The 21,508-nt window shown below is 45.4% G+C and overlaps 3 protein-coding genes across 3 annotated transcripts; 2 read left to right on the top strand and 1 right to left on the bottom strand.

Moving 5' to 3' along the window:
- Window positions 1-616: 616 nt before the first annotated feature.
- LOC109759382 (25.3 kDa vesicle transport protein SEC22-1) lies at window positions 617-4,913 on the top strand. Its single transcript, XM_020318210.4, has 6 exons — window positions 617-839; window positions 2,154-2,399; window positions 2,967-3,127; window positions 3,250-3,396; window positions 3,720-3,796; window positions 4,492-4,913. Exons 2-6 carry the CDS (start codon window positions 2,212-2,214, stop codon window positions 4,573-4,575), a joined length of 657 nt encoding a protein of 218 aa, XP_020173799.1. The 5' UTR covers window positions 617-839; window positions 2,154-2,211; the 3' UTR covers window positions 4,576-4,913.
- Window positions 4,914-5,239: 326 nt separating this feature from the next.
- LOC109759392 (uncharacterized) lies at window positions 5,240-6,091 on the bottom strand. Its single transcript, XM_020318220.4, has 2 exons — window positions 5,650-6,091; window positions 5,240-5,565 (listed from the first exon to the last, which is right to left on the bottom strand). Exon 1 carries the CDS (start codon window positions 5,983-5,985, stop codon window positions 5,650-5,652), a length of 336 nt encoding a protein of 111 aa, XP_020173809.1. The 5' UTR covers window positions 5,986-6,091; the 3' UTR covers window positions 5,240-5,565.
- Window positions 6,092-20,906: 14,815 nt separating this feature from the next.
- On the top strand, window positions 20,907-21,508 carry LOC109760864 (blue copper protein 1a-like). Its single transcript, XM_020319666.3, has 2 exons — window positions 20,907-21,084; window positions 21,189-21,508. The coding sequence occupies exons 1-2, from the start codon at window positions 20,907-20,909 to the stop codon at window positions 21,506-21,508; spliced, it is 498 nt and encodes a 165-aa protein (XP_020175255.1).

Raw genomic sequence — 21,508 nt, 5'->3', positions numbered from 1 at the left:
CTTGATCTGCACTAGGCCCGCAATGGGCCTTTCCCTGGTGCGAACCTTGGCAACGACCTCCTTGTCGCGTAGGGCTATATGAGGACGAGTCCGAGTTGCCAGTGCTCGTGGAGGCACGGATTTGCTTTAGTGAGCGGTATAGTTGTGCCTCTTTCGGAAAGGAAAAAAAAGTGCTCCCTGTTTGGTTTTTTCGTTCGGATTTTTTTGTGAAAAAAAGTTTGTAAAAACCTATCAACATGGGATCAACTTTTGAAAATCTCGACGCGAGGAATCCAAAAGTGAAAACAGTTCGAGATTTGGACACACGATTTAAGAGATAAAACGTTTTGAACAAATGGATCTACGAAAAAAGGGAAAACTCTCAGGTTGCGACAAGTGGCAAGCCGGAAGATGGGAGTGAGCTTTGCTAAGAGTGCTTCTTAATTAATTAGTGATTTCGATGGAACTTCGATTAGAAAAAAAAAGTGGGCAGAACATGGGCCTCGAAACGTATTGGGCTTACCTGGCCGTTGAGAGTTAGGCTGTACCTGCCGCGAAAGAAAAGAAGAAGTTAGGCTGTAGCCGCTGTACGCGCACGGCGAGCCCATGCGCGTGAACAGACCGGACACCGTCATTTTCCGCCAACTGGTCCAGAGTTTTTCCATCCAAAAGAAAAAAGAACATTCTGGGTCGGAGGCCCGTCCGCGTCGTAACCCCCTCCGCCTCCGCCCCGGCCAATCTCCCAACCGACACGCGAAGCAGAGCCAGCAGCCCCGCCAGACTCTCCCTCCGGCGACCCCGGCGATCTACTTCCCCGGCGACGGCCGCCGCGTCTCCAGCCGCCGCGCTCTCTTCCCACCGTACGCCACTTCTCCCCCCCTCCCCTTCCCCTCCTGGCACACGCGTCCCGTGCTGGCCTCTGATCTAGCTCCTCCAGATCCGTCCGGTAGATCTGGCGGGATCGCGTCGCCTCGTCCCCTCCGGAGTCCGGGGTTCGATCTACCGGTTGCTCTTAGGATGATTTGCTGCTTGGCTGGCGACGAAGCCGAGTGGGTGGATCGGGCCGCGTGACAGACAGCTTCGCGCCCAATTACGGGGGATCACGACGTTTCTTATCCCAATCGTACTAGTTTAATCGCGCGTTCTGGTTTAGCAGTTTGCTGGCAGTGACTTGAGTCGTGCTCGAGGAGAAATTGTGCCTGCTGTTGAACTTGGCTGGGCGGTTAAGCTAGCTATCCTCGAGCTACTACGTGGGCTGGTGGATTGTAGTCTCCTTTTACCCCCCCCCCCCCCCCCCCCCTCTGTTTGGTTGAGTGATAGGAGGTGGATGGGTGTATTTGTACCGTTGTTGTGATGTAGATTTATGCAAGACAGTTGTAATGAGTTTTCATTTTGGAAACAGATCGGCACGTGGAGTTGTGTGTTGAACAGATTGGCAGTCTGTCAGTTATGCATTTATGCATGGGGATTGTGGATCATTTGCATAGTTCATCATATGATAGGTCCATGTTGTCGGCCGTATCTAATGCTTTGGGTACTCAGAGCAGGAGTGGGTTTATGCATGGTTCTTTTTCTCTGTATGGCTCTTAAGTGATGGTGTTGTGCCTTCACTTTTTAAATTCATGTTACTAATGAAGATGTGTTGTATGTGAACTGAGTAATTTAGCTTGGTATTGTTCCGTCTGCACCTTTTTTTTTTAGGGATCCGTCTGCACCTTCTAAATTTATGTAACTAATGAAATATGTGTTGTCAACTAAGTAATTTAGCATGCGTTAGATTTTCTTAGGGATACACAAATGGATTGCATTTGTCAGTTTTGTTAGTTATATGAATATGAGCATTCTGATGCAAACTTTGTAGAATTTAAATCATAGGGTATTTGAATTTCTTGTATATGCATTATGACCAATGCCATTTTTAGTGGCCATTAAATACTTGTTAGACAAGTTAGAAGCACCTCGCTAATGATTTGCTTGTGTGAATTTGAACGACGAATTCACACAAGTTGTTCCATTAGGATTGCTACTGTAAGATGACATGGATTACTTGATTGTTGGCCACACTTTGTTTATTAATTGACTAGAAATTTTGATATGTGCTGTGCTAAATGTATCGAATCAAAAGCTGAAGCTGGACTATGACTGAAGCACTCATTCGTTGCTTTGCCTTGCAGGTGCCTTTATTGGCTATCAACTATAAAGTTTGTAGTGGTTTCTGGTGTTCTTCGCAAAATGGTGAAGCTGACAATGATAGCGCGTGTCACTGATGGCCTTCCGCTGGCAGAAGGGCTGGATGACGGGCGTGATCAGAAGGATTCTGATTTCTACAAGCAGCAAGCTAAACTTCTTTTCAAGAACTTGTCAAAGGGGCAACATGAAGCCTCACGGATGTCAATTGAGACCGGATCATACTTTTTCCAGTATCCTTTGTTAATTGCGGTCTATTTGCTGTTCGGGGAAGATGCTTGATCCTAGGTATTATATTTAGACATGCAATGACATTGTACTCCCTCCGTTCCTAAATACAAGTCTTTTTAGACATTTCAAATGGACTACAACATAAGGATGTATGTAGACATATTTTAAAGTGTAGATTCACTCATTTTGCTCCGTATGTAGTCACTTGTTGGAATCTCTAAAAAGACTTATATTTAGGAACGGAGGGAGTATTATATATTCAGATTCGTAGATACTCTGCATGCTTTCGCTAGCCAGTATCTGTATCGTTTTGTTGACAGAGAAGTCAACATTTGTTGACTAATCATGGACTACATTTAAACAAGCAGCGACACCTATACGATACCCGGTCTTGATATTTTTGGTATACTAGTCGTACTGTTCTTGCTATTTGTGTGCAAGGTCATCTACCTTTGCTAAGTTTTTTTTTATTAGAGGCTTCCATGATATTGTATGTATATTTTTAGCATGTGTTGATTTTTTTACATTTGTTCTGGCATGTTCTTGTTCCACCTTAATCAGATATGCAGTTACATCATTGAAGGCCGAGTATGCTATCTAACAATGTGCGACCGTTCTTATCCAAAGAAACTTGCATTCCAGTACTTGGAAGATCTGAAAAATGAATTCGAGAGGGTCAATGGGAGTCAAATTGAAACTGCTGCAAGGCCTTACGCTTTCATTAAGTTCGGTATGATTTTTAAATCTCTACTTCAGTTGCAAGCATCATTTTCATTCACCCTCTCAAAGTTGTCACTCACCCTCTCACTCTCAAGTTCTACTGGTTGATAACCTATGTTTCTTTCTATTTAGATACATACATACAGAAGACTAAGAAACTGTATTTGGATACCAGAACCCAGAGGAACATTGCGAAATTGAACGATGAGCTCTATGAGGTGCATCAAATCATGACTCGCAATGTTCAAGAAGTTCTTGGTGTCGGTGAAAAGCTAGATCGTAAGTCTGGAAATCTCTCTTGCTTGTACTGCTTCATTTACTCTTCCTGGCATGAGAAACGGGTAGATGTTTATATCATGGATTAATCACATCAAATTTATCATCGAGGAGTTATCTTTCCAATAGGCCTTAAGTTACTACTTAAGTTTAAAAAGCTTCATACTATATTATTATTTCATCTTAGCTTTACTTCTGGTGCACTCTGTATTTTTTTGCGTTTTACAAGATGCTTCCCATATATCCCTTTTCACCTCATTCCAGTGCTTTGGAAGGTTTTTAATTGACAAGTAACTGTTTACTATTCCGTGTTTCCATTTTTGCAGAGGTTAGTGAAATGTCAAGTAGGTTGACATCTGACACGAGAATCTATGCTGATAAGGCAAAGGATCTCAATCGCCAGGTAATCTATGTGCTGAATGCATATGCTGTTTTGATATATACATTTGTTAGTTCAAATAATTTGAGCATTTAAACCATCGTAGTCAGGAATATCATTGTTTTTTGTTTTTTGTTGAAATACCTTGACATAATTATCAATTTCATTAGCTTGAGCTTTGCCCTTAAAGCATCAAAGAAATGTATGTTCCATGGATGAAAAATACTCTCTAATTTTTGTTTGACTAAAGTAAGTTCATATGCTTCCAACACATCTGTTGTTATTAGGTTGATAGTTTACAGGTATACCCTGTGGTTAGCAAAATGGTGTTTCTCGATTCTTACTACCTAGGTAAATCTGATAATTTTTTTTAGAAGGCAAGCATTTGCAATTGCAATGTCTGTCAAGACTTTGTGTCCTTGATGGAAGTCTTAATGATTACTCCCTCCGTTCAAATTACAAGATATTCTAACTTTTCCCGAATCAGATCTATATAGACTTGTTCTAGTGTTTGTTCACTCATTTCAGTCTGTATTATATTGAAATATCCAAAACGTCTTATAATTGGAACGGAGGTGATACTTTATTAGCTTTGTTATCCATATTTGTACATAGTCCCCAATTTGCATCATGAGCTGTGTATTCCTGAAAAAAATTGCATCATGTATTATGTTTAGTGTTTTGACTTTTATGTGGATCGTGCTGCTTCTTGGTTTCAGGCCTTCATTCGGAAGTATGCTCCCGTTGCCATTGTGATTGGGGTTGTAATAATACTGTTCTGGGCCAAGAACAAGATATGGTGATTCCACTAAAAAGGAAGGCCGGCCTGTGTTATAACACTGGAGAAAGAAATTGTGGATCAAGCGATGCTTCGATGACTTGTATCCCGTATCTGCCCGTTCAAGCGAGTAATTTGAAGCTACCTTTACACCTCCTTACAAGCAGCTATTGAAGTGAACGAATTCGTTGGTTGTAGTATAGACCATATGGCGGACTTGATTTTGTGAACCCTGGGAACCGTACATACAAGAGCTCTGTAGAGTCGAGTTTTGGATATCGGGATCGATTTATATTTTGTCGTGTCAACTCATGTAAGAATTCAGGCTGATGAAACTATACAGTACTCCATCGCTCCCCTTGACTGCATAATATGGCATGTTCGACAGCATTCTTTCTTGTGTGCAACGATGAAAGTCGTCTTAGTACACTCTAGCATCGCCGTCTTACCTTATCTTACCATGATCTCCTCTATACCTTCGGGTATGTGAAGATGTCGGAGCCCGGCTTGCGACGGCGGTGGCAGGGAATGCAGGCATCTGATGAGCCAGATTCTTTCCTTGCAATCGCAGGCAACTCGTCTAAAAGCAATGCAAGCATCTTGGGCAGCTGCTTTCAGCGTGACCAACACAGAGTTTCGTGACGGTAGCAGAGGTTTGATACGACAGGGGCTGAAGACTTTGGCACATGTATGCGTGCAGTCACTGAAGACATTATTACTACTACTGTATTACAGAGTGAGTCCCTGCCAGGTGCTAATAACTTGCGATTCATTCCAGTCACTGTATGCGACGCGAATGACATGACAAGCCTTTTTCTGATTGATTGATGTTCCATGGAACATTCGTCCCGCTCGCTCGTATGTTGCAGAGGCTAGCTACCAGGCTACTAGCTAGCTTCCTCCGATGCGAAAAAACAAGAAGAAAGGGGAATGAAATCAGTAGCTGTGTAGGCTCGCAGCCTGCCGATCCGATCGGTCTTCGGAGCAGGACGTCACATCACCCGGCCGCGACTCCCTGCAGACGAATCAAGAGGACGATGTTAGATACTGTTTACGCTTCGATCAATCGGCTTGATCAGCAGGCTCGATTCAGGCCTACCTAGGAGGTGGGATCGGATTCGGCGGGGAGCTGCTGCTGCTGCGGCGGCGGGTGTGGGTCCTGGTGGTCCTGGAGGAGCGCGCGGGTGTCGTGGATCCGGGAGCGGGTGGCGGCCACCACCCGCTTGAGCCGGCGCCGCTTGCCGTAGTTCTCCTCCAGGCGGCGCTGCAGCTCGGCGGCGCGCGCCCGCGCCCGCTCCAGCTCCGCCAGCGCCTCGGCCAGCCGCGCCCGCGCCGCCGCCAGCCGCGCGTCCGCCGCGGCCTCCCTCCGCCGCAGCTCCGCCGCCAGCGCCCACGGCGGCCGGGTCGCGTGCCCGGGGCGCCGCCCCTCGCACATCCTCCTACCCTCCGCGTCGGTCGCCTCGCGGGGAAGGAGAAGAAGGCCAAGTGGGGGCAAAGAAGTGGGCTTTGGTTGGGGTGGGTGCGGGGAAGGGAAGGGAGGGGTGGACGCCCCCCTTTTCACTTGCGGGCTTGGCGTGCCTTGCCTGACAGCGACGACGCACGGCACGGACACGAAATCCGTCACCATTATCGACGGGATTCTTTCCGTTTCCTGCAAACTCCTCATGGAATTGGTAGCACTGATTATTGGCGATCGGCGGACGGTGCAGCATCCATCATCCCGTCCTCGGACGAGACTTGCCTGATCCCAGACAAAAAATGGCGAGACTCAAGATTGGGCAGCTAACTGGTACAGTAGTACCGATGAAACTAGTCTTCTTTTTTAGAAGTCCCTGTACATAAGTTTATTATAAAAGGCGACAGCCATTACAGGTACGATGGTTATGATCAAAGATTCAAAGAATTAGACAAAGTAGCTGTTGAAACTAAAAATTGCAATGAAATCTTTCAGACACGTCTTCTCCGTGGTAATAACTTTTTGAAAGATGAAATTCTACCAATGCTTCAACTAAGATACTGCAATCAGACCGCAGCGGCGACGCCACCGCTCGTGCATTTGCATGAACCTGACTACCGATAGAGATTCCAGGTGAGCTCCTTGGCTTGCCCATCTAAAGAGATGGAAAGTATCGAGCAATGAATGGACTTGGGCTGGTGATGATCCCCTGGAAGTGCAGAGTGTCAAATCACAATCTTCGCCGTAGTGCCAAGAAAAAAATTCCAGTTCTAAAAAAAAAAAAACCATACCAACAAAAACACCAAGATGCACTAACAAGAAGTCTAACCGATCTGAAAGATCGGATCTGCGAGGGCAAGAACTCTAAATCTTTCCCAATTATTGAAGAGATTCCTTCCATTTATTGCAAAGTCCAGATGAAATTCGTACGAATGATTATTGGTGATCGGTGAATGGTGAAGCATCGACCATCTCATCCTCTTGTTGACTGCAATTATTGGGTACAATTTCTTCCACCACACCTTCAAAACATGACAAGACTCAAGATCAAGCAACTAACCACTAACGGAGCTAGTCTTTTTATTTATCGAGAAAAGCCTATAACTTTGTTCAAATGCGGCAACCATTAAAGGTACAATGCTTATGATCAATGACCCAAAAAGTAGACAAAGTAACTGCTAAAACTAAAAATTACAATGAAATCTCTCAACACGTCTTCTCTATGGTAATAATTTTTGAAAGAAGAAATTCTACCAACGCTTCAAAAAAGACACTGCAATTACAATTAGATCGGAGTAGCGATGTCACCACTCATACATCTGCACGATCTTGATTAACGATAGAGATTTCAGAGAGGCCCTTTGGTTGCCCATCTAAAAGAGTTGGAAAGTTTTAAAAAATGAATGGGCTTGGGCCGGTGATGATCCCCTCGAAGTGCAGACTATCGAGTCACAAGATCTTTGCCGTAGTGCCAAGGAAAGATTCCAACTCCACAAAAAACCATACCAACAAAAGCACCAAGACGCACTAACAAAAAGTCAACAGACCTGAAAGATAGGTTTTGTGAGGACAAGAACTCTAGATCATTCCTAACTATGAGTGATTATAAGAGATCGGTGAAAGGTGAAGCATGGATCATCCAATCCTCCTTTTATTGCCTGCAATTATTGGGTATAATCTCTTCCACCACACATTCCAAACATGACGAGACTCAAGATCAGGCAACTAAACACCGATGAAACTAGTTTTATTTTCATTTGAGAATACTCCGTAACTTTGTTCAAATGCAGCAACCATTAAAGGTTCAACGCTTAGAGACCCAAAAAAACGTAGACAAAGTAACTGGTAAAACTAAAAATTAAAATGAAATCTCTCACATACGACTTCTCCGTGTAATAATTTTTAAAAGGAGAAATTCTACCAACACTTCAACAAGGACACTTAGATTAGACCAGAATTGATTACCGATAGAGATTTCGGAGAGCCCCTTGAGTAGCCCATCTAAAAAAATGGAAAGTTTTAAGCGATGAATGGATTGGGGACAATGATGATCCCCTTGAATTGTAGATGTTGAAGCATAAGATCTTCACCTTAGCGCCAAAGAAAGATTCCAACTCGAAAAACCCCATAACAACCAAAGCACTGAGACGCACTAACAAAAAGTGGACATATCCGAAAGGTCGTTTCTGCGAGGACAATAACTCTAAATCCTTCCCAATTATTGATGGGATTCTTTCAATTTCTTGTAATGTCTAGATGAAATTCGTATGAATGATTATTGGAGATCAGTGAAAGGTGAAGCATCAATCATCTCGTCCTCTTGTTGTTGCCTGCAATTATTGGGTATAATTTCTTCCACTACACCTTCCAAACACGGCGAGACTCAAGATCAGGCAACTAACCACTAACGAAACTAGTCTTTTTTCTTTTCTTTTGAGAAACCATGTAACTTTGTTCAATTGCGACAATCATTAAAGGTACAACCCTTATGACCAAAGATCCAAAAAGTAGATAAAGTAACTAATTAAACCTAATAATACAATGAAACCTCTCAGATACATCTTCTCCATGGTAATAATTTATTAAAGAAGAAATTTTACCCACACTTCAGAAAAGAGCAATCTAATCGGAGCAGCGACCCCACCACTCATACAACTACACATGAACTTGATTATCAATAGAGATTTCAGAGAGCCCCTTGAGTAGCCCATCTAAAAAGATGGAAAGTTTTAATCGATGAATGGACTTGGGACGATGATGATCCCCTGGAAGTGTAGATGTTGAAGCATAAGATCTTCGCCTTAGCGCCAAGGAAAGATTCCAACTCTAAAAAAGCCATAACAACCAAAGCAGTGAGACGCACTAACAAAAAGGGTACATATCCGAAAGATCGGTTCTGCGTGGACAAGAACTCTAAATCCTTTTTCAATTTCTTGCAATGTCCAGATGAAATTCGTACGAATGATTATTGGAGATCCATGAAAGGTGAAGCATCAATCATCTCGTGCTCATCTTGTTCCCTGCAGTTATTGGGTATAATTAGTCTTTTTATTTTCTTTTGAGAAAACCCTGTAACTTTGTTTAATTGCGACAATCATTAAAGGTACAAAGCTTATGATTGAAGATCCAAAAAGTAGACAAAGTAACTACTAAAACTAAAAAATACAATGAAATTTCTCACATACATCTTCGCCATGGTAATAATTTATTAAAGAAGAAATTCTACAACACTTCAGAAAACACATTGAAATTTGATCGTAGCAACGACGCCAACACTCATACATATGCACATGAACTTGATTATCGATAGAGATTTCAAAGAGCCCCTTGAGTTGCCCATCTAAAATGATGGGAAGTCTTGAACGATGAATGGACTTGGGCCGGTGATGCCCCCCTCGAAGTGCAGACTGTCGAATCACAAGATCTTTACCCAAGGAAAGATTCCAACTCTACAAGAACACAATACTAGAAAGGCACCGAGACACACTAACAAAAAAAAATCAACCGATCCCAAAAAATCGGTTTTGCAAGAACACAAACTTTAAATCCTTCCTAGTTATTGGTGGGATTCTTTCCATTTCTTGCAAAGTGCAGATTATTCATGCGAATGATTATTGGTGATCGATGAATGGTGAAGCATCGATCTTACCGTCCTTTTCTTGTTGCCTACAATTATTGCGCATAATCTCTTCCACCACACCTTCCAAACAATGTGAATATTCTAGATGAGGCAAGTAACCACTAATGAAACTAGTACTTCTTTTCTTTTGAGCAAACCATGTAACTTTATTCAAATGTGACAAATATTACTTGTATAGTCCTTATGATCAAAGACCCCCAAAAGTAGACCAAGTAACTACTGAAACTAAAAATTACGTCGAAATCTCGCAGATAAGTCTTCTTCGTGGTAATAATCTTTTTAAAGAATAAATTCTATCAACGCTTCAACATGACACTACAGTTAGATCGGAGTGGCAACGTCACCACCTATACAATTGCACGAACTTGATTATTGATAGAGATTTTAATGAGCACATGAGTTGACCATCTAAAAGATGGAATGTCTTGAGCGATGAATGGACTTGGGCTGGTGAACGGTGATGATCCCCTAGAAGTGCAGACGATTGTCCTACAAGATCTTCACCGTGGTGCCAAGGAAAGATTCGATCTCTAAAAAAAATCATACGAGTAAAAGCACCAAGACGCACTATAAGTGAACGTATCCGAAGATCAGTTCTGCGAGGACAAGAACTCTAATCCTTCCCAATTATTGATGGGACACTTTGCATTTCTTGCAAAGTCCAGATGAAATTCATACGAATGATTATTTTGTGACCAATGAATGGTGAAGCATCGATCATCCTATCCTCTTCTTGTTGCCTGCAATTATTAGGTATAATATCTTCCACCACACCTTCCAAACAATTACGGGACTCAAGACCAGGCCACTATAACCACTAATGGAACAAGTCTTTTTTTCTTTTTAGAAAACCTTTAAACTTTATTCAAATGTGAAAACCATTAGATGTACAATGCCTATGATCAAAGACCCAAAAAGTAGACTAAGTAACTGCTAAAACTAAAATTTACATCTCAAATACATTTTCTCCATGGTAATAATTTTTTGAAAGAAGAAATTCTACCAACGCTTCAACAAAGACACTGCAATTATACCGGAGTGGTGACACCACCACTCATACATACCCATAGAGAATTTAGAGAGTCCGTTGAGTTGCCCATCTAAAACTACAGAAAGTCTTGAATGATGAATGGAATTGGGCCGGTGATGATTCCTTGGAAGTGAAGACCGTCAAATCACGAGATCATTCTGTAATGCCAAGGAAAGATTGCATGTTGTTTGTTTCGCAGACAAACCATACCTACAGAAGTCCAAACACGATGAGACTTTACGACGATTTTTTTGGACAACAAGATACCCTAGAAGCTTCGGGGGAGGACCAGAGGACCTATGAGGACCCCACAAGCCAGGGTGGCATGCCCAGGGGGTGGTGCTGTTGGGGATCGTAGCAGAAATTTTAAATTTTCTACGCATCACCAAGATCAATCTATGGAGTCATCTAGCAACGAGAGAGAGGAGTGCATCTACATACCCTTGTAGATCGCGCGCGGAAGCGTTCAAGTGAACGGGGTTGATGGAGTCGTACTCGTCGTGATCCAAATCACCGATGACCAAGCGCCGAACGGACGGCACCTCCGCGTTCAACACACGTACGGTTGGGGAAGACGTCTCCTCCTTCTTGATCCAGCAAGGGGGAAGGAGAGGTTGATGGAGATCCAGCAGCACGACGGCGTGGTGGTGGAAGTAGCGGGGATCTCGGCAGGGCTTCGCCAAGCTCAGCGAGAGGGAGAGGTGTCACGGGAGGGAGAGGGAGGCGCCAGGGGCTGTGGTGCTGCTGCCCTCCCTCCCCCCCTCTATATATAGGGGCCCTGGGGGGCGCCGGCCCTGGGAGATGCAATCTCCAAGGGGGGCGGCGGCCAAGGGGGGTGGCTTGCCCCCCAAGCCAAGTGGGGCGCCCCCCACCCCCAGGGTTTCCAACCCTAGGCGCAGGGGGAGGCCCAAGGGGGGCGCACCAGCCCACCAGGGGCTGGTTCCCCTCCCACTTCAGCCCATGGGGCCCTCCGGGATAGGTGGCCCCACCTGGTGGACCCCCGGGACCCTTCCGGTGGTCCCGGTACAATACCGGTGACCCCCGAAACTTTCCCGGTGGCCGAAACTGGACTTCCTATATATAATTCTTCACCTCCGGACCATTCCGGAACTCCTCGTGACGTCCGGGATCTCATCCGGGACTCCGAACAACTTTCGGGTTACCGCATACTAGTATCTCTACAACCCTAGCGTCACCGAACCTTAAGTGTGTAGACCCTACGGGTTCGGGAGACATGCAGACATGACCGAGACGACTCTCCGGTCAATAACCAACAGCGGGATCTGGATACCCATATTGGCTCCCACATGTTCCACGATGATCTCATCGGATGAACCACAATGTCGAGGATTTAATCAATCCCGCATACAATTCCCTTCGTCAATCGGTACGTTACTTGCCCGAGATTCAATCGTCGGCGTCCCAATACCTTGTTCAATCTCGTTACCGGCAAGTCACTTTACTCGTACCGTAATGCATGATCCCGTGACCAGACACTTGGTCACATTGAGCTCATTATGATGATGCATTACCGAGTGGGCCCAGAGATACCTCTCCGTCATACGGAGTGACAAATCCCAGTCTCGATTCGTGCCAACCCAACAGACACTTTCGGAGATACCCGTAGTGCACCTTTATAGCCACCCAGTTACGTTGTGACGTTTGGCACACCCAAAGCACTCCTATGGTATCCGGGAGTTGCACAATCTCATGGTCTAAGGAAATGATACTTGACATTTGGAAAAGCTCTAGCAAACGAACTACACGATCTTTGTGCTATGCTTAGGATTGGGTCTTGTCCATCACATCATTCTCCTAATGATGTGATCCCGTTATCAATGACATCCAATGTCCATAGTCAGGAAACCATGACTATCTGTTGATCAACGAGCTAGTCAACTAGAGGCTCACTAGGGACATGTTGTGGTCTATGTATTCACACATGTATTACGATTTCCGGATAACACAATTATAGCATGAACAATAGACAATTATCATGAACAAGGAAATATAATAATAACCATTTTATTATTGCCTCTAGGGCATATTTCCAACAGTCTCCCACTTGCACTAGAGTCAATAATCTAGTTACATTTTTATGAATCGAACACCCATAGAGTTCTAGTGTTGATCATGTTTTGCTCTAGGGAGAGGTTTAGTCAACGGATCTGCTACATTCAGGTCCGTATGTACTTTACAAATATCTATGTCTCCATTTTGAACACTTTCACGAATGGAGTTGAAGCGACGCTTGATATGCCTGGTCTTCCTGTGAAACCTGGCCTCCTTGGCAAGGGCAATAGCTCCAGTGTTGTCACAGAAGAGAGTCATCGGGCCCGACGCATTGGGAATAACTCCTAAGTCGGTAATGGACTCCTTCACCCAGATTGCTTCTTGCGCTGCCTCTGAGGCCGCCATGTATTCCGCTTCACATGTAGATCCCGCCACAACGCTTTGCTTGCAACTGCACCAGCTTACTGCCCCACCATTCAAAATATACACGTATCCGGTTTGTGACTTAGAGTCATCCAGATCTGTGTCGAAGCTAGCGTCGACGTAACCCCTTACGACGAGCTCTTCGTCACCTCCATAAACGAGAAACATATCCTTAGTCCTCTTCAGGTACTTCAGGATATTCTTGACCGCTGTCCAGTGTTCCATGCCGGGATTACTTTGGTACCTTCCTACCAAACTTACGGCAAGGTTTACATCAGGTCTGGTACACAGCATGGCATACATAATAGACCCTATGGCCGAGGCATAGGGGATGGCACTCATCTTTTCTCTATCTTCTGCCGTGGTCGGGCATTGAGCCGTGCTCAATTGCATACCTTGTAATACAGGCAAGAACCCCTTCTTGGACTGATCCATATTGAACTTCTTCAATATCTTGTCAAGGTACGTACTTTGTGAAAGACCAATGAGGCGTCTTGATCTATCTCTATAGATCTTGATGCCTAATATACAAGTAGCTTCTCCAAGGTCCTTCATTGAAAAACACTTGTTCAAGTAGGCCTTTATACTTTCCAAGAATTCTATATCATTTCCCATCAATAGTATGTCATCCACATATAATATGAGAAATGCTACAGAGCTCCCACTCACTTTCTTGTAAACACAGGCTTCTCCATAAGTCTGTGTAAACCCAAATGCTTTGATCATCTCATCAAATCGAATGTTCCAACTCCGAGATGCTTGCACCAGCCCATAGATGGGGCGCTGGAGCTTGCATACCTTGTTAGCATTCTTAGGATCGACAAAACCTTCCGGCTGCATCATATACAATTCTTCCTTAAGAAAGCCGTTAAGGAATGCCGTTTTGACGTCCATTTGCCATATTTCGTAATGGTAGAATGCGGCAATTGCTAACATGATTCGGACGGACTTCAGCTTCGCTACGGGTGAGAAGGTCTCATCGTAGTCAACTCCTTGAACTTGTCGATAACCCTTAGCGACAAGTCGAGCTTTATAGATGGTAACATTTCCATCCGCGTCCGTCGTCTTCTTAAAGATCCATTTATTTTCTATCGCTCGCCGATCATCGGGCAAGTCTGTCAAAGTCCATACTTTGTTTTCATACATGGATCCTATCTCGGATTGCATGGCTTCAAGCCATTTGTTGGAATCTGGGCCCGCCATTGCTTCTTCATAGTTCGAAGGTTCACCGTTGTCCAACAACATGATTTCCATGACAGGGTTGCCGTACCACTCTGGTGCGGAACGTGTCCTTGTGGACCTATGAAGTTCAGTGGAAACTTGATCATGATCGTCATCATTAACTTCCTCTCTAGTCGGTGCAGGCACCACAGAAACATTTTCTTGTGCTGCGCTACTTTCTGGTTCGAGAGGGGTCATCTCATCAAGTTCCACTTTCCTCCCACTTACTTCTTTCGAGAGAAACTCTTTCTCCAGAAAGGACCCATTCTTGGCAACGAAGATCTTGCCTTCGGATCTGAGGTAGAAGGTATACCCAATGGTTTCCTTAGGGTATCCTATGAAGACGCATTTTTCCGACTTGGGTTCGAGCTTTTGAGGTTGAAGTTTCTTGACATAAGCATCGCATCCCCAAACTTTAAGAAACGACAGCTTAGGTTTTTTTCCAAACCATAATTCATACGGTGTCGTCTCAACGGATTTCGACGGAGCCCTATTTAAAGTGAATACGGCAGTCTCTAAAGCATAACCCCAGAATGATATCGGTAGATCGGTAAGAGACATCATAGATCGCACCATATCCAATAGAGTGCGATTACGACGTTCGGACACACCATTACGCTGAGGTGTTCCAGGCGGCGTGAGTTGTGAAACAATTCCACATTTCCTTAAGTGTGTGCCAAATTCGTGACTCAAATATTCCCCTCCACGATCTGATCGTAAGAACTTTATTTTCCTGTCACGTTGATTCTCAACCTCACTCTGAAATTCCTTGAACTTTTCAAAGGTCTCAGACTTGTGTTTCATTAAGTAGACATACCCATATCTACTCAAGTCATCAGTGAGGGTGAGAACATAACGATAGCCACCGCGAGCCTCAACGCTCATTGGACCGCACACATCAGTATGTATGATTTCCAATAAGTTGGTTGCTCGCTCCATTGTTCCGGAGAACGGAGTCTTGGTCATTTTGCCCATGAGGCATGGTTCACACGTGTCAAATGATTCATAATCAAGAGACTCCAAAAGTCCATCTGCATGGAGTTTCTTCATTCGTTTGACACCAATGTGACCAAGGCGGCAGTGCCACAAGTATGTGGGACTATCATTATCAACCTTACATTTCTTGGCATTCACACTATGAATATGTGTAACATCACGTTCGAGATTCAATAAGAATAAACCATTGACCAGCGGGGCATGACCATAAAACATATCTCTCATATAAATAGAACAATCATTATTCTCTGATTTAAATGAGTAGCCATCTCGCATCAAACGAGATCCAGATACAATGTTCATGCTCAAAGCTGGCACTAAATAACAATTATTGAGGTTTAAAACTAATCCCGTAGGTAAATGTAGAGGTAGCGTGCCGACGGTGATCACATCGACCTTGGAACCATTCCCGACGCGCATCGTCACCTCGTCCTTCGCCAGTCTCCGCTTATTCCGCAGCTCCTGCTTTGAGTTACAAATATGAGCAACCACACCGGTATCAAATACCCAGGAGCTACTACGAGCGCTGGTTAGGTACACATCAATAACATGTATATCACATATACCTTTGGTATTGCCGGCCTTCTTATCCGCTAAGTACTTGGGGCAGTTCCGCTTCCAGTGACCGTTTTCCTTGCAATAAAAGCACTCAGTCTCAGACTTGGGTCCATTCTTTGTCTTCTTCCCGGCAGCTTGCTTACCGGGCGCGGCAACCCCTTGCCGTCTTTCTTGAAGTTCTTCTTACCCTTGCCTTTCTTGAACTTAGTGGTTTTATTCACCATCAACACTTGATGTTCCTTTTTGATCTCCACCTCCGCTGATTTCAGCATTGAATATACCTCAGGAATGGTCTTTTCCATCCCCTGCATATTGAAGTTCATTACAAAGCTCTTGTAGCTAGGTGGGAGCGACTGAAGGATTCTGTTAACGACCGCGTCATCCGGGAGGTTAACTCCCAGCTGAGACAAGCGGTTGTGCAACCCAGACATTTTGAGTATGTGTTCGCTGACGGAACTATTCTCCTCCATCTTACAACTGTAGAACTTGTCGGAGACTTCATATCTCTCGACCCGGGCATGAGCTTGGAAAACCATTTTCAGCTCTTGGAACATCTCATATGCTCTGTGCTGCTCGAAACGCTTTTGGAGCCCCGGTTCTAAGCTGTAAAGCATGCCGCACTGAACCAGAGAGTAATCATCAACACGTGTTTGCCAGGTGTTCATAACGTCTTGGTTTGCTGGGACGGGTGCTTGACCTAGCGGTGCTTCAAGGACATATGCTTTCTTGGCAGCTATGAGGATGATCCTCAAGTTTCGGACCCAGTCCGTATAGTTGCTACCATCGTCTTTCAGCTTGGTTTTCTCTAGGAACGCGTTGAAGTTGAGGGCAACATTAGCGTGGGCCATTTGATCTACAAGACATATTGTAAAGATTTTAGACTAAGTTCATGATAATTAAGTTCATCTAATCAAATTATTCAATGAACTCCCACTCAGATAGACATCCCTCTAGTCATCTAAGTGAAACATGATCCGAGTCAACTAGGCCGTGTCCGATCATCACGTGAGACGGACTAGTCAACATCGGTGAACATCTTCATGTTGATCGTATCTTCTATACGACTCATGCTCGACCTTTCGGTCTTCCGTGTTCTGAGGCCATGTCTGTATATGCTAGGCTCGTCAAGTCAACCTAAGTGTATTGCGTGTGTAAATCTGGCTTACACCCGTTGTATTCGAACGTTAGAATCTATCACACCCGATCATCACGTGGTGCTTCGAAACAACGAACCTTCGCAACGGTGCATAGTTAGGGGGAACACTTTCTTGAAATTATTGCGAGGGATCATCTTATTTAAGCTACCGTCGTTCTAAGCAAATAAGATGTAAAACATGATAAACATCACATGCAATCAAATAGTGACATGATATGGCCAATATCATTTTGCTCCTTTGATCTCCATCTTCGGGGCGCCATGATCATCTTCGTCACCGGCATGACACCATGATCTCCATCATCATGATCTCCATCATCGTGTCTTCATGAAGTTGCCACGCCAACGATTACTTCTACTTCTATGGCTAACGTGTTTAGCAATAAAGTAAAGTTATTTACATGGCGTTATTCAATGACACGCAGGTCATACAAAAATAAAGACAACTCCTATGGCTCCTGCCGGTTGTCATACTCATCGACATGCAAGTCGTGATTCCTATTACAAGAACATGATCAATCTCATACATCACATATATCATTCATCACATCCTTTTGGCCATATCACATCACACGGCATATGCTGCAAAAATAAGTTAGACGTCCTCTAATTGTTGTTGCAAGTTTTTACGTGGCTGCTATAGGTTTCTTAGCAAGAACGTTTCTTACCTACGCCAAAACCACAACGTGATATGCCAATTTCTATTTACCCTTCATAAGGACCCTTTTCATCGAATCCGTTCCGACTAAAGTGGGAGAGACAGACACCCGCTAGCCACCTTATGCAACTAGTGCATGTCAGTCGGTGGAACCTGTCTCACGTAAGCGTACGTGTAAGGTCAGTCCGGGCCGCTTCATCCCACGATGCCGCCGAAACAAGATAAGACTAGTAGTGGCAAGAAAAATTGACAACATCTACGCCCACAACAAGTTTGTGTTCTACTCGTGCATAGAAACTACGCATAGACCTAGCTCTGATACCACTGTTGGGGATCGTAGCAGAAATTTAAAATTTTCTACGCATTACCAAGATCAATCTATGGAGTCATCTAGCAACGAGAGAGAGGAGTGCATCTACATACCCTTGTAGATCGTGAGCGGAAGCATTCAAGTGAACGGGGTTGATGGAGTCGTACTCGTCGTGATTCAAATCACCGATGACCGAGCGCCGAACGGACGGCACCTCCGCGTTTAACACACGTACGGTTGGGGAAGACGTCTCCTCCTTCTTGATCCAGCAAGGGGGAAGGAGAGGTTGATGGAGATCCAGCAGCACGACGGCGTGGTGGTGGAAGTAGCGGGGATCTCGGCAGGGCTTCGCCAAGCTCAGCGAGAGGGAGAGGTGTCACGGGAGGGAGAGGGAGGCGCCAGGGGCTGTGGTGCTGCTGCCCTCCCTCCCCCCTCTATGTATAGGGGCCCTGGGGGGGTGCCGGCCCTGGGAGATGCAATCTCCAAGGGGGGCGGCGGCCAAGGGGGGTGGCTTGCCCCCCAAGCCAAGTGGGGCGCCCCCACCCCCAGGGTTTCCAACCCTAGGCGCAGGGGGAGGCCCAAGGAGGGCGCACCAGCCCACCAGGGGCTGGTTCCCCCTCCCACTTCAGCCCATGGGGCCCTCCGGGGTAGGTGGCCCCACCTGGTGGACCCCCGGGACCCTTCCGGTGGTCCCGGTACAATACCGGTGACCCCCGAAACTTTCCTGGTGGCCGAAACTAGACTTCCTATATATAATTCTTCACCTCCGGACCATTCCGGAACTCCTCGTGACGTCCGGCATCTCATCCGGGACTCCGAACAACTTTCGGGTTACCGCATACTAGTATCTCTACAACCCTAGCGTCACCGAACCTTAAGTGTGTAGACCCTACGGGTTCAGGAGACATGCAGACATGACCGAGACGACTCTCCGGTCAATAACCAACAGCGGGATCTGGATACCCATGTTGGCTCCCACATGTTCCACGATGATCTCATCGGATGAACCACGATGTCGAGGATTTAATCAATCCCGTATACAATTCCCTTTGTCAATCGGTACGTTACTTGCCCGAGATTCGATCGTCGGTATCCCAATACCTTGTTCAATCTCGTTACCGGCAAGTCACTTTACTCGTACCGTAATGCATGATCCCGTGACCAGACACTTGGTCACATTGAGCTCATTATGATGATACCTCTCCGTCATACGGAGTGACAAATCCCAGTCTCGATTCGTGCCAACCCAACAGACACTTTCGGAGATACCCGTAGTGCTCTTTGGAAAAGCTCTAGCAAACGAACTACACGATCTTTGTGCTATGCTTAGGATTGGGTCTTGTCCATCACATCATTCTCCTAATGATGTGATCCCGTTATCAATGACATCCAATGTCCATAGTCAGGAAACCATGACTATCTGTTGATCAACGAGCTAGTCAACTAGAGGCTCACTAGGGACATGTTGTGGTCTATGTATTCACACATGTATTACGATTTCCGGATAACACAATTATAGCATGAACAATACACAACTATCATGAACAAGGAAATATAATAATAACCATTTTATTATTTCCTCTAGGGCATATTTCCAACAGGTGCGCCCCCAGACTTGTGGGCCCCTCGTAGCTCCGTTTGCCCTAATTTCTGGCCTATAAATTCCCATATATATATATTCTAAAACCCTTGGAGCGAGACCCGAAAAAAAAATTCTTCCTCCGCCGCAAGCCTCTGTTCCGAAGAGATCCCATATGGAGCCATGTCCCGGTACTCTGCCCGAGGAGGGAATCATTGGGGAGGCTATCTTCATCAACCTTGCTGCCTCCATGATGAGTGTAAGTAGTTCCTTCAGGACCTATGGGTTCATAGTAGTCTCTCTCTCTCTCTCTCTCTCTCTCTCTCTCTCTCTCTCTCTCTCGATCTTCAATACGATGATCTTCTCTGAGATCAATCTGATGTAATCTTTTGGGGTGTGTTTGTTGGGATCCGATAAATTGTGGTTACGATCAGATTATTCATTGAAACTATTTGAGTCTCTTGAGATCTATTTGCTGCGTAATTTTATAGCTTTGTATTTCTCTCCTATCTATGCATCTTGGCAAAGCTAGATTGATTTATCTTCAGTAGGAGAGGTGCTTTGTAGTAGGTCTCAATCTTGCGATGATCTTGCCCTATTACAGGAGGGGCAAGTGCACGTATTTATATTGTTGCCACTAAGGATAAAACGACGAGGTTCGGTCATACTAATTGATATTACTTTGTCTATATATATTATGTCATCTTACTTAATGTGTTACTCTATTTGTTATGAACTTAATAATTTGCATTAGCAATGCCCTTGGTTGTTCTTCGGCCACGGGGAGGATGATCATACTAACACATCGACGACGAACCTGGCCAGCCCAACTAGACTAGTTTCTTTTCCCCGGGAAACTAATCTGATAGCATGTGTCGGATCAAGACCCCCTCTCTCTCACACATGAAAGCGAAACAGCCGGTGCAGGACAAAATTTCGTTTTACACACAAAATAATTAGCATCTATGTCATGCTGCAGCGTATCCTCTGTTCCGATGAAACCAAGGCAATACTACACCTATCACATTTGGCGCCACACGGACGAATTCAACTCCCATAGCCATACCATTGCCGCCATTGGCCAGCTGCTGCCGCTGCCTCCGGTCAGGGACAAGACGGCCTCGGGTGCCAACGGTGATTACGACGTATACATACTAATACCTGATTACTGAGCACTGTTCCTATATATACATGCAAAGCCAGAGCTAGAAGCACAACACACGAGCTGCATATATACATCCCATCACAGGACCCTTCCCCTTTATCAACAAGCGAGTCATCTTGCTAGCTTTGCTGCTTACTCAGTCAGCGAATCGATGGCGTCCAAGCAGATGCTCGTCGCCATGTTCGCCGCGGCCGCCCTGGCCGTGGCCTTCCTCCCGGGCCTCGCCGTCGCCACGGAGCACATGGTCGGCGACGATAAGGGCTGGACCCTCAATTTCAACTACACCGCCTGGGCCGACACCAAACAGTTCGTCGTCGGCGACACGCTAGGTAATTACATACCTCCATTAATCCTTTCCGGCCACGCGTAGGCTTGATCGCTCCATTTTCTTTGCCACGCGGAACTAATTTCATGCAAACTATATCGATCGCAGTGTTCAAGTACAACAGCCCCGCCCACAATCTGGTGGAGGTGGGCGGGCCGGACTTCCTCTCGTGCACCAAGCCGGCCAACGCCGTCGTCTTAACCACCGGCGAGGACCGGGTCACCCTCGACAAGGCCGGACGCAAGTGGTTCTTCTGCGCCGTCGGCCAGCACTGCCAGAACGGCATGAAGCTCAAGATCACCATCCTCGAGACCGCCCCGCCGACTCCCCAGCCAGCCCCGACCAACCCTGCTGGCAAGCTGCAGGCGCGCTTCGGTGAGGCAGCGGCCGCGATCACTGCGGTCGCCATGGCCGTGCTCGTGCTCTAG

The sequence above is a fragment of the Aegilops tauschii genome, chromosome 5, assembly GCF_002575655.3.
Source record: "Aegilops tauschii subsp. strangulata cultivar AL8/78 chromosome 5, Aet v6.0, whole genome shotgun sequence".
Lineage (NCBI taxonomy): Eukaryota > Viridiplantae > Streptophyta > Magnoliopsida > Poales > Poaceae > Aegilops > Aegilops tauschii.
Note: the sequence above shows the minus strand (reverse complement) of the source record. Positions and strands in the feature narration are given on the sequence as shown.

Bases quoted from the DNA above. Each gene is read 5' to 3' on its own strand.
- LOC109759382 (XM_020318210.4), top strand. From the start codon at position 2,212: ATGGTGAAGCTGACAATGATAGCGCGTGTCACTGATGGCCTTCCGCTG. The intron at 3,128-3,249 runs GTATGATTTTTA...CTTTCTATTTAG, and splicing joins TTACGCTTTCATTAAGTTCG to ATACATACATACAGAAGACT. The intron at 3,397-3,719 runs GTAAGTCTGGAA...CCATTTTTGCAG, and splicing joins TGTCGGTGAAAAGCTAGATC to AGGTTAGTGAAATGTCAAGT.
- LOC109759392 (XM_020318220.4), bottom strand. From the start codon at position 5,985: ATGTGCGAGGGGCGGCGCCCCGGGCACGCGACCCGGCCGCCGTGGGCG.
- LOC109760864 (XM_020319666.3), top strand. From the start codon at position 20,907: ATGGCGTCCAAGCAGATGCTCGTCGCCATGTTCGCCGCGGCCGCCCTG. The intron at 21,085-21,188 runs GTAATTACATAC...TATCGATCGCAG, and splicing joins CGTCGTCGGCGACACGCTAG to TGTTCAAGTACAACAGCCCC.